Genomic DNA, 13,317 nt, shown 5'->3' on the forward strand with positions numbered 1-13,317 from the left:
AAGTCTGATCTGTATTTCCTGCACACGATTAAGACAATATCAGCTAAGGTTAAAGAAAAAAATAGAATCAAAAACTGTTCTGAATCCAGATATGCTGGAAACAGTGTGAATCACATAATTTGTAAGGTAGTTTCTAACTTTCTATGTAAAGCATATATACAAGTACACAATTAAATTTTCAAAGGCTGACTAAAACATTTGGCCAAGTGCATTTCCCTATCTTTGTTCTTCATAACAATCCCTTGGAAGCATACAGAAAAGAAGCCCATCCCTTCCCTTCCGCTATTTAAGTACCCCACCCACATTGTGTACACAAAATCTGTTTGCAGTGCTGGAGTACAAATGCTGGGATGTTAGAAGAAAACTGAGAACTGGCAAAAGAACAGAGATATATTGGTTTTGGTGATATGGTTTGGTATGGAAGGAGAAAGATAAGGATTCTAGAGACCAGATTTGGACATCTCAGTATTATGCAGGATACCATCACTGAAAGACTAATACTAAAAAACCAGTCTGTTATTTAACCTTGATAATAACTGCTCTGAACATGTCAGTGTCCCAAGTACATAAATAGGACACTAGAGAAGGACCAAGAATCACAGAAAACAACAGGAATAAAGGGGAAGATTCAAATCATTGGAGACAGACAAGATTTACACATATATACACTCTCCACAATGTCTTATGGACACCTGCCTCAGCAGCTACTGTGAAGCACTCTGGATCAAGTACATTTGCACATATTCTGTAAAAAAAATTACTCCCTACAGTCCTTTAAGTCTTTTTAGAAACTATTTCCCAAGTTCAAATCATTCAAAAAGAGTATGCCAAAGATAACAATTGATTCATGCTCAAGGTAAAAAGCCTTGACATTTTCCCATCTCTAGAAAGCTAAGTTTCATCAGAACTACCAACTGCACCAGGGCCATAGCCAGCGGGGGGAGGGGGCACAGGGGCTGTGACCCATAGAATCTGCAGTACTCCCACCCAGTCTTCCCTTTCAGTGGAAAGGACCAGTACACAAAGGACCAGCAGCTGAAGTTCTTCCACTGATTTAAGAACATGTAAATCTCTGATCTTGAAAAAAATCTATTAAAATTTTAAATGTCAGATTGTTTTTGTCAACTTATACTTTACATATTTTTGTTAATTTATACTTTACATACTACTGTTCATTTCCCTTTCAGTGAATGTTCCCTCTAAGCTGTAGAGCAGGGTTTCCCAAACTTTTCTTTCCCATGGCCCAGTTATTTTTACACTTCTCCTTCCTGACCCACTAAAATTTGGGGGTGGAGCCGGGAGACAGAAATTATGTCATTTCCTGTGGTGTCAGGGGCCAAGTGATGTCACTTCTGGGGCACACTGAACCAAAACTCCACCTTTTTCTGTGATATCACTTCCAGTATGTCCACCAGTGGGCCAGGGCACTAGAACCCCTCCCACTGTTGCTTCCCCCTCTCCCAGCACCAAGAATATAGACAAAGCATCACTTGCAGGAAAAGAAAGAAAGAAAAAAAGAAAGAAAGAAAGAAAGAAAGAAAGAAAGAAAGAAAGAAAGAAAGAAAGAAAGAAAGAAAGAAAGAAAGAAAGAAAGGCAAAGAAAAAGCCTTCCTCACCATCAGATGATGTCAGCCAGCAACAATTCTGCTCAGGGGTTGTTTGGTAAAAAAAAATAGCTACTGGAATGCCCACTCCCCACCCCTCCCGGTTGAAAACACACACACACACACACCCTTCTTTGCCACCCAGGCCTCCAGGGGAAATCTCCCCAAAAGAACATACTGCAAGGCACAGGAAAGTTCATACCTTGAAGAACACTTCATGGGTCTAAAGTGCCAGTGGACGCCAGCTTTTCTCTCAAACACTAGGAATGGGGGGAGAAGGAAGGAGAGGCAGCCCAACACCTCCCTGCACAACACAGAGATGGGGGAAGGAAGGAAGCTAAACAGAGCTCAGATTTTACAGCCTGTGTCAGTCTTCAAGACTAGCTTTTCTCTGCACAACAGAGAGACAGGGGAAGGAAGGAAGCCAAACGGAGCTCAGGCTTCGCTACCTGTGTCAGTCTTCAAGGTTAGCTTTTCTCTGCACAACAGAGAGACGGGGGAAGGAAGCCAAACGGAGTGCAGGCTTTGCAGCCTGTGTCAGTCTTCCAGGCTAGCTTTTATCTACACAACAGAGACGGGGGAAGGAAGGAAGCCAAATGGTGTGCAGGCTTTGCAGCCTGTGTCAGTCTTCAAGGCTAGATTTTCTCTGCACAACAGAGAGAAGAGGGAAGGAAGGAAGGAAGCAGAGCAGAGGTCATGCTTTGCTGGGGGCGGGTCTAGCTTTGCTGGGGGCGGGGCTAGCTTTGGCTTTTCTTGTGACCTGGTAGTGAGGCTTCCATGGCCCGGTACTGGGTCATGACCCTGCAAATGGGAAACACTGTTGTAAAGTCTTGTGAGCAAAAAATCTACTTTGTGAGCTACTGATATTAAAGTTGTGAGCTACTACATAAATTATTGTTCTCTGAGGCCATTTTTTCCTGAGCTAAGACAAAAAGGTGTGAGGTGGAGACTAAAAATCTGTGAGCTAGCTCACTCTAACACAGCTTAGAGGGAACATTGGGCACCACCCCTGTGCCCTCCTGCTTGGTACAGCCCTGAGCTGCCCTGTTATGGATTTTAAAGTAACAGTTCTTCTAGCACGTTCTTTGGGATTATTTGAGTTTATTAAATGGATATCACACTGTTTACTTTGATCTTTTAGTCATTTGTGGTTTTTTATGTACTAAATATATCTTGTACTTGGTGTTACACTTTTGGATACATCCTCAGACATTACACCATTCCTTGTTTCCATTTCTCCAGTTCCAAAACTAAATGACAAACAGAACAAATGGTTACTTTACAAGAAATGTTGGATACGCTTGATCTTAAAGAGACTGAGGAAAATTGAGCTAAAGAAAGTGAAAGCACATTTCCAAGGTAGCTGCACATTAACACACAGAACAGCAGCTGGACAACCAGAGACAGTGAATGAAGTTCTGTGTTACAGAAAGTAAACTGTGGCATTTTGAAGAAAGCAGTGTTTTTGTACCACACTGTTTACAACTGTCCTACTACAATGCAGCAGAGATTAATAAGAAAGACATAATTTCTATATTTATGATAGCTATTTAGTCTAGTTTACACATTATTAATACACTACATGAAATGGTGTATGTGCTTTACCTCCTCAGACATTACCCATATAATCTGTACTAATTTACTGGGAGCGACTAAAACTAGCGTATATGCAGAGATAGTGTTTGCCATATGATATGTACAGCTGCTGTAAACCTGGTTAGCACTAGCAATGGCTCCGGGCTAAAATGAAAAAACTAGTCACAACACATCCTAGTCTACAAGAAGAAGGATAAGCACACAAAGGACCAGCAGCTGAAGTTCTTCCATTGATTTAAGAATATGTCAATCTTTGATCTTGAAAAAAAATCTATTAAAATTTTAAATGCTAGATTATATTTGTCAATTTATATTTTACATATTTTTGTTAATTTATACTTTACATACTACTATTCATTTACCTGGAATTAAATGGTTCTCCCTATAATATACAAATCTGTGAAAGACTATTCAAACCTACCTATCTAATCTTTAGGCACTTAATTGATCAGGGTTGATTAAAATGTATAATTGCCAGGAAGAATCTGAAGAGGAAAAAAGTAGACACTGCCATACTCAAAACCTCAGAATCTCACAAAACTGATAATGAACCTATTAAAAAGCTCCCTTCAAATTATTATGTCTCGGGACATATACTAAAAATATTACTGACCAATATTATTCAAAACTAGCACTCTGCATTATGAATTAATGGCAGACTTTATTACTGCACAGAGCTTTGAGTATCAGAATTATGGCAGATTACACTGAGTTTTTCCTTCGAGCATCTGTCAAGCACAACTACTTAATATTGATACAAGTTATGCATTAGACAAATAGGTCAGACGAGGTTTTTACAACATGCTTTTCAAATTATAAATAATGCTTTTGGTATGCGAATGCAGTGCATTCTAAAAACACATTTGGTAGTATTTCACTTTTACCACAAATAAATAAAGCAGAAGTAATAACTTATAAGATGTATGTAAAGATGTAAAATGTACAGTAATTTTGAAGCAGCGGGGGAAAAGATTAGAAAAAGCTGAAACACATGCAATGCACGCTAAACTTATTTTACTGGTTTAACAACATAGAAAGTGTAATTTATAAAACAGCATCTAAAATTGTACTATTTGCCATATTTATGAGATGGAAAGAATGTTATATAAGCAAAACTGCAAGTATACCCAATACTAGAGAATAATTGCTGCAAACTGATGTACCTTACACTATATTTGCATACTACCTTAGTTTCTGTCATTTTTGAGATTAAAAAAAATAGAAGTTGAAGTAAAAAAATCTCAAATTTTATAATACAAGTATTATTTGTACAGGAAAAGTCTTAAATAGTCAAAATATGATTACCAGCAAATTTGGATATTGAGTTAAACTATAATTCACTAGTGCCAAATACAAGTGTAGAACTTACTATGAATAAGTCCTACGTTTGTACTCATTTGTCTTTTTAAAGACTCAACTGTGAGTAAAGTAAAAAATTATATTTACTTACAACATTCATCTATTATAAATAAGTTTATAACAAAACCAAAAATAGGAACTCTCCTTCTTTCAGACAGTCCAGTACTGGATTCCAAAAGCTCCTGGAGCACAGCAATGGAAACCCCTGGGTTCCTTTGTGTGCCAAATCAATAGAGCTGGTAAGAAAATGTACTAATAAACATGGTACCCAAGCTGCTACTTTATTGATATTGGATTTATTAGATTTATATCCAACCCTTCACTCTGAATCTCAGAGTCCCAGAGTGGTCACAATCTCCTTTACCTTACCCCCCCCCCTCTCCACACACACACACCAAACACCCTGTGAGGTAGGTGGGACTGAGAGAGCTCTCTCAGAAGCTGCCCTTTAAAAGACAACTGCTATGGGAACTATGGCTGACCCAAGACCATTCCAGCAGCTGCAAGTGGAGGAGTGGGGAATCAAACCCGGTTCTCCCAGATAAGAGTCTAAGCACTTAACCAGTGCACCAAACTGGCTCTCACAACTGAATGGCCTATTTCCAATCTATACAGTCCAGCAGCTGCCAAAATGTAATGCCAAGTAGCAGAGATATAAACTTTATAAAGCACACAAACATAATTAAAGATTAAAAACTTAAAATAAAATGTGCTTAAAATATTAGCATTTGTTGATCTTAAAGGTTCTTTCTTTGTATCTCCCCTGTGCAATCCAGGGAACTGGGCAAAGGAAGCTCTGGCTCTTTCCTTCCTTCCAAAAGAAACCAGGAGGGGAAGGAGCTTCAACCAATAAAAGGAAGAGAAGCTTGGCATAGTACCTCTGCTGTGCAACTGAGGGAGCCTGGCAAAGCAAGCTATCCCTCTCTCCTCCCCAAGGGAAGGAAGCAGATAGCCAGTAACTTGGGGGTCTGATAGGAACCTCTGGAGGCCTCATTCAGCCCCTGGGCCACATGTTTGACACCCCTGAATGAAAACCACATGGGATAACATTTTGTTATTTAATTTACAAACAGATTAGAGAAATGTACTTTTAAATAAAACACATTATAGTTGAAATATAAACTGAATTATTCTGTTCCATGGATGGTTGATCATTTTTAGTATTTATATAGCTTATAGCACATCTGCGCCTATCACTTTCACACATTTGTAATTCATTTCCCCCTAAGACACACAATGTATTGAGATCTACTTGTGACCCTTTGATATGCAGGCTGTGGCTTTTCTGAGCACCATTCCTCAATGTGGCACCTGACTCATGTTTCAGAAGGGATGGAATAAAAGTGATTCTTCCAATTGAATGCAATTGTAAGGGCAGCTCTGCAAGCCACTGCTCTAAACAGTTCAGCATGATGTAAGTTTTCTTCTACTAGACGTTAACTTACAGAATTCAATAAAAAAAAAATAGACAGTTCCCTACATCCAAACAGGTTGCAATCTAAAGTATTCAAGAGCTCCTGGAAGTCGTGCAAGCAAGACATGAAAATGGATGTTTAATTGTAGCAGTAACTTTAATATATAATCAATGCATTACTTAAAATACCCAGGGGTTGTTTTGCAGAAAAAAGGTGCAGGAGCTCAGTAGCATATCTCATTTGGATATGCCCCAGGAGAGAACTCCCCACTGCATGCAGACCCTGGCAGAGGTTCAGGAGCTGCACACCTGTGAGCTCCTGCTGACTTAAAGCCCTGAAAATACCTAATTACTACTTGATGGTTAAAGTGACTGGAAAGTTACTCTACGAAGATAATTTCAGAGGACAGCTGAGTTGGTCTGCAGTAGAACAGCTAGATTCAAGCCAGTAGCACCTTAAAGATTGTGGGGGAAATTGGTTGCCATATGTTGGTCTTGGTCTCTTAGATTCCAGTGGACTTGAATCTAATTATTCAATGGAGGATTCAATATATAACTAGTCTTTAAAAATTTATAGTGACATACCAGTTCATAAATTCATATTTGATTTTTAATATTCTTTTAAATTTAAATTGTCACAGGCATATTTGATCAAAACCACACAAATTCACATCAGTCATACTCTGAGTACGAAAGTTTAGCTGAAGAATGTGACATCTGTTACCACATCCTAAAGCTGCTATACTGTGACATTAACATCATCAGAATCAAATTACAATCCCACAGGATTGCAGTAGGTACACTAACATTGCACATACTATCTTAACACTTTTCATGTTAACTTCAAGGCTTAAAAATGTTCAGCAGGCATGGGTTTCAGCACTCTACTGTGCTCCTCCAAATATGTTTATAGTGAGCTACATTTATAAATGAAAACGACAGACAGAAACAGCGCAAAACCATCTACAAGGCAATAATGTGCAGCAAATTTCAAACTACTTATATTTATTCCTTATAGCTATTAAATATGTAGTTCAAATCTACAAGGCAGAGCTGCACGTGCAGTTGATGTAGATATGCATTGTGATGCTCATCTACCTCTACCTGATGTGTTTTTGCTGAGGAAGATGTGCCACTATTAACATTCAATAAAATGCAACTACAACTGGATGGAAACCAATGGACGGTGTAAAAATGTCAGAATTAATTTTAAATTTCATCTATCTATGTCAAATGCAGTTTGTCAAGAGTTTCCTAACAAGAATACTAACATTTCACTCTATGCAACAGAAAGAAATGTTTACGCTTCTTGTGTGGGCAATATTTTGTCAAATTAGTTTTACTCTTATTCGTTATTAAGTTCATAGTCTCTGAACTCACATTCTGCTTCATAATGCTTAAACTAGGTACTCATTAGTAACACTAAGCAATAACAAAGTCCAAACATCATGTTATAAAAGAAGTAAGAGCAATAAAAATCCATAACAGCAAGAAACATTACATTCTTTAACAGCAAGAAACATTACATTCTTTATTCTATGCATTACTGCATGCTGTACAATTTTTGTAAGCAGCACCTAGACCAATCTTCAGCATGCTTTATAAATAAATAGACTTTAGATGACAATACTTAATAATCTAAAAAATAGCCATAGTATTAAGTGTCACATCATAACCATGTGCATTGCTCAACAAAAACTGGAACAAGATTTCAAATTACTGTACAACTTTCTATACAGCAATTGCCAAAGTCACTTGTTTTTCAATTATAGTTTAACTAAGATTCATATTAATATCTGACTAAACAACCCTCTTTAAGAGACGCTTGATGAACAGACACAAGAGCATTCAAAGTTTCTAACCATTAATGTAGAACATGAAGGAAAATAATGAGAAACATAACCTTATTGACTTTCTTGCCAAGGTAAAGAAATAAGTACAAGTGGAGAAATGCATATCCATTGCTAAAGGCTATGCTACCCTGGACCCTAAAATCTTTCCAAACCAGCAAGTTAACTGAGCTAAAAAAAAACACCCTTATTTCCTTCTTCACTTGACCTGGAGGATGACTCTGTATTTTGGCTTGGGGACATGGACCCATGCAATAGCAACCTCAAGGCTAGTCTATTGTAACAAGCTGTTCATGAGCCTGCCCAAGACAATAACACAGAAACTCTTGCTGTTACAGGATGCCATAAGTCACTGATAATCTCAAGCAGGACACAATATGGACCTACACTTCAGTCACAATTAGTTCAACTCAAGGTCTTACAATCCATTTATTTACAGGGCCCCTGCTCTTTATGTGTGTGAAGTCAAATAGGCCTTAGAAAGCATAACTAACAACGAAGTGAGCAGAGATGACGGTATTCCAGTTGAGCCATTCAAAGTCCTAAAAGACAATGCTGTTAAAGTGATGCACACATTATGTCAGCAAATATGGAAAACACAACAGTGGCCACAGGATTGGAAAGGGTCCATTTATATTCCAATCCCAAAGAAGGATAATGCTAAGGAATGTTCAGATTATCGCACCATTGCACTCATTTCACATGCCAGCAAGGTCATGTTAAAGATCCTACACGCTAGGCTTCAACAGTATGTAGATTCAAGCTGGGTTTTGGAGAAGTAGAGGAACTTGAGATCAAATTGCCAACATTCGCTGGATTATGGAGAAAGCACAGAAGTATCAGAAAAACGTCTATTTCTGCTTCATTGACTATGCTAAAGCCTTTGATTGTGTGGATCACAACAAACCGTGGCAAGTTCTTAAAAAGATGGGAGTACCAGACCACCTCACATATCTCTTGAGAAACCTGTATTAGGGTCAAGAAGCAACTGTCAGAACGGGATATGGAACAACTGCTTGGTTTAGAATAGGAAAAGGAGTTTGACAAGGATGTATTTTGTCACCCTGCTTATTTAATTTATATGCAGAGTACATCATGCGGAATGCCGGCCTGGATGAAGCACAAGCCAGAATTAAGATTGCAGGGAAAACATCAACAACCTCAGATATGCAGATGACCCCACTCTAATGGCAGAAAGTGAAGAGGACCTAAAGAACCTCTTGTTGAGGGTGAAAGAGGAAAGCACAAAAGTAGGCTTAAAACCCAACATCAAAAAAACTAAGATCATGGCATCCAGCCCCATCACTCCTTGGCAAATAGATGGGAAAGTCATGAAAGTAGTGACAGACTTCACATTTCTGGTATCCAAGATCACTACAGATGGTGACTGAAGCCATGAAATTAAAAGACATTTGCTCTTTGAGAGAACAGCTATAGTGAACCTAGGCAGTATAATAAAAAGTCCTTATAGTCAAAGCTATGGTATTCCCAGTAGTAATGTATGAGTGTGAGATTTGGACCATAAGGAAGGCCGAACGCAGAAGAATAAATGCTTTCACGCTGTGGTGCTGGAGAAGAATCTTGAGAGTTCCTTGGACTGCAAGAAGATCAAATCAGTCAGTCCTAAGGAAAATCAACCCTGTTTCCTGGAAGGCCAGATGTTGAAGCTGAAGCTCAAATACTTTGGCCACCAAATGAGAACGAAGCACTCACTGGAGAAGATCCTGATGCTGAGAAAGACAGAAGGCAAAAGAAGGAGGGGACGGCAAAAGATGAGATGGCCGCCAGCATTACTGATGTAATTAACACAAATTTGAGCAGACTTCGGAGGATGATGGAAGATGTAGGCCTGGTGTGACTTGGTCCATGGGGTCACAAAGAATCAACTGTGCGATTGAACAACAAGACAGCTTTGCTCATCTGAACAACACCTCCTGAAAGTGCCACCCTGCGAAAGATGGCAGTTGTTGACAATGGCAAGCTGTACCCGAGTCTTCTCTGTTATGGTCCCCACTTGGGGGAAAGATGATGACATGAAGCCAGTCACATTTCTATCATTCTTTAGAACATGTAACACAGAACTGTTCAGGAGAGCACTTTTTAAAATAATGGAAAAGGATTATCGTTTAATGATGTTGATGAATGTTAATGATGTTAATGAAGTTGATGGGGTGTGAACTGGCAGAGACTGACCAAGAGAGAGATCTTGGGGTCGTGGTAGATAACTCACTGAAAATGTCAAGACAGTGTGCGTTTGCAATAAAAAAGGCCAATGCCATGCTGGGAATTATTAGGAAGGGATCATAATGCCCCTGTATAAATCGATGGTGTGGTCTGATTTGGAGTACTGTGTGCAGTTCTGGTCGCCGCACCTCAAAAAGGATATTATAGCATTGGAGAAAGTCCAGAAAAGGGCAACTAGAATGATTAAAGGGCTGGAACACTTTCCCTAGGAAGAAAGGTTGAAACGCTTGGGGCTCTTTAGCTTGGAGAAACGTCGACTGCGGGGTGACATGATAGAGGTTTACAAGATAATGCATGGGATGGAGAAAGTAGAGAAAGAAGTACTTTTCTCCCTTTCTCACAATACAAGAACTCGTGGGCATTCGATGAAATTGCTGAGCAGACAGGTTAAAACGGATAAAAGGAAGTACTTCTTCACCCAAAGGGTGATTAATATGTGGAATTCACTGCCACAGGAGGTGGTGGCGGCCAAAAGCACAGCCACCTTCAAGAGGGGGTTAGATAAAAATACGGAGCAGAGGTCCATCAGTGGCTATTAGGCCACAGTGTGTGTGTGTGTGTGTGTGTGTGTGTGTATATATATATATATATATATATATATATATATATATATATATATATATATATATATATATATATATATATATATATATATATATATATATATATATATAATTTTGGGGGGGCCACTGTGTGACACAGAGTGTTGGACTGGATGGGCCATTGGCCTGATCTAACATGGCTTCTCTTATGTACTTATGTCTAAAACGTTTCTCCCACCTATACAGCATTGCTTATTGGATTACTATACTGTTTTTATATCATTGTTCTCTAACTGCATACTTCAGTTTTATTGCATGTATTATGCTGATTTTCATTGGTTTTATAATTCTGTAATCTTCCTTGTGTTTCAACAAGAAAGCAGAAAGTAAGTAAAATGGATTTTGGTCTCTAATCTACCTGTAGCTCTGTAATATTTGTGCGTGTAATTTTTGATCATATAATAAAGTATTTTGCAGCATGTGATATTCTGTAACTCTGTAACACTACTATGTAAATCTAGGCTCTAGAGGAGAAATATAAAGAAAAGTAGACTATCAGTAAACAATTATTAAGAAAGTTTCAGCTTGCCCAAATGTAAGTTTCAGGGAGAGCTATCCCTCAGCAGCAACTGAATACATCTTAAGCCTACTCTTTTGCCCAGATATCTACCAGGAGTGCAGAAGGGTGAGGACAGCATATTTGTTGCTATAGAACCTTTACTCTAAGGATACCCACTGAAAGCATTGCAACATTTTTAAACCCGGAGTTTATTTTCAACATTGCTATTCATTATTAACTGCAATGTTATGCCACATAGAAACATTATTTAACTATGTCCTCTGTTTCAATTTCTTTAGTTACCAGAACTATCCCAGAATTCTACTTATTTGTAAGCAACATTTAAACATATAGTATGTGCAGGGGGCTGTATTGCTTTCAGACTACAAATTCCAACTGTGTTAGTGTGCTGCAGCAAAAATAAACAGCCTCAACAAATTTCCATTCTAACATAAACGTTTGCAGACTGCAGCCACAAAAGCTGCATTAAGATCTTCAGCAAACATTTCTGTATAAGGTTATGGAGAAACGAAAACATTAACTTCAAACCACAGTTTCTCACTCCTTTATACTTGGGCAAATGCTCTGCCCCATATTAAACCTTCTTGGGAATATGAACAGATTCTATTTTCTTGGCGGAAAGAATGATGTAAGAAAGAAACAATTCGCTGGACTTGTGTGACCCAAGTAAATGACAGTCACAGTCTCCGCACGTTCACAAAGTTTTGAGAATTTTCTTCCAACTCTCTCGTACACCGTTTGGTTGTGATACTTCACAGCAACCTCTATAACCTCTCCAACAACGAAATACTTCCAGCTTCTACCTTAGGCCAGTGAGGGCTACTTCAACCCATTCCAACACAGTGAACAACCTCTTTGTACCGATACAGGAGAGACAGAGAAACAGCAATGACACAAGTACTGAAACAAGATGACAAGGAGGGGCGGGGGTCAAAGGAAGGACTGAGGCACGCGAGCCACAGAGACAGCAAGCCAAGTGCCAACAAGCGACTCACTCCCCGCCAAGTCTTTGGTACGCTCTTCCCTTACCTGTCTGTTGCCTGTGGCTGGGGGACTGCTTTGCCCTCTTCCTCCTTGGATAAGCTCCTATTAAAAAGTCGGGAGAAGCTGCTATGCCAGGAGGAACCGGCTCTCCTCCGGCTACTCCCCCCAGACATCTCCAGCAACGAATGAAGGCGCCAGCTGTCGCCCCCTTTGCCGGATTTCGTGCAGAGAGGCAGTCGCGAGAGGGAACACTTCTCCCTCAACCCCTTCCCACGCTCTCTGTGGGAGGGGGAAAGCCTCGCTCCTAAGTTTCTAGTCCATTAGCCCAACCGGTACAGGCAAAGGGAAGGGCTAGCCACCTCGCTTCTTCCTCCAACGCTGGCTGAATGCAGCTCCCCTCAGTTGCCCGCCCCGCAGGGAGGAGTCATGGCTGCTACTGGAGTCGCTCTCCCACTGCCCGCCCTCTCTCAAGGCAGCAATAGCGTGGGTTCCCGCGCGCCTCGGCCAGGGGTTGGGCGTGACATTCCCGCCGCCTCCCTCTCTCGGTTCTGCCAAGAACTTCAAGTTGGTCGAGTTTTTGCCTTCTCTTTAAATGATAAACAGTGACTGCTAATGGGCGCCCGGCTCCTGGACGGCAACGTCCGTGAAAGGGGAGGTGACTCTAATTCGCGACCAAACAATGTGGATAAGAGCTCCAATATTTCCTCTTTGACAAAAGTAGCAAGCAGAAAGGTGAAAAGCCTCTCCCCCCACCCATCCCGTACCTAATATAAAGAGCACCTAATATAAAGAGAGAAAGAGGAATGCTTGTCTTTCTTCATGACCCTGCCTCAAAAAAGAGGTGTCCACATTTTGAAGAGCTCTTAACATCTGTAACATAGTTCTAAGCATGTTTGTTTAGAAAAATCAGAAGCTGGGCAGAAGTTCCCCCTGATCCTACCCACATTCTAAAAGCACTTGGCAAGCACCAGGGAAGATGTTGATGGACACAAGGGGTGGGCAAACTGTGGCTCTTGATGCCCCCACCATCCAGTTGGCTGGCTTGGAGAAGGTATCTGTCTCTTTAAATCACTTTCCCAAGTCAAGCTGGCTGGCGGCTTGGAGAATGCCTTTAAAGTTCCTTCCTTCCTTCCTTCCTTCCTTC

The 13,317-nt window shown here is 40.0% G+C and overlaps 1 protein-coding gene across 1 annotated transcript in view; it reads right to left on the minus strand.

Moving 5' to 3' along the window:
• CRYBG3 (crystallin beta-gamma domain containing 3) overlaps positions 1–12,735 on the minus strand; it is a 122,717-nt gene extending 109,982 nt beyond the window's left edge. Inside the window, exon 1 of the mRNA XM_060234496.1 lies at positions 12,219–12,735. Within this exon, the coding sequence (XP_060090479.1) occupies positions 12,219–12,346 (128 nt within the window). The 5' untranslated portion in view covers positions 12,347–12,735. The remainder of the gene's footprint in view (positions 1–12,218) is intronic.
• Positions 12,736–13,317: the final 582 nt, after the last annotated feature.

Source organism: Heteronotia binoei, chromosome 3, assembly GCF_032191835.1.
Source record: "Heteronotia binoei isolate CCM8104 ecotype False Entrance Well chromosome 3, APGP_CSIRO_Hbin_v1, whole genome shotgun sequence".
NCBI lineage: Eukaryota > Metazoa > Chordata > Lepidosauria > Squamata > Gekkonidae > Heteronotia > Heteronotia binoei.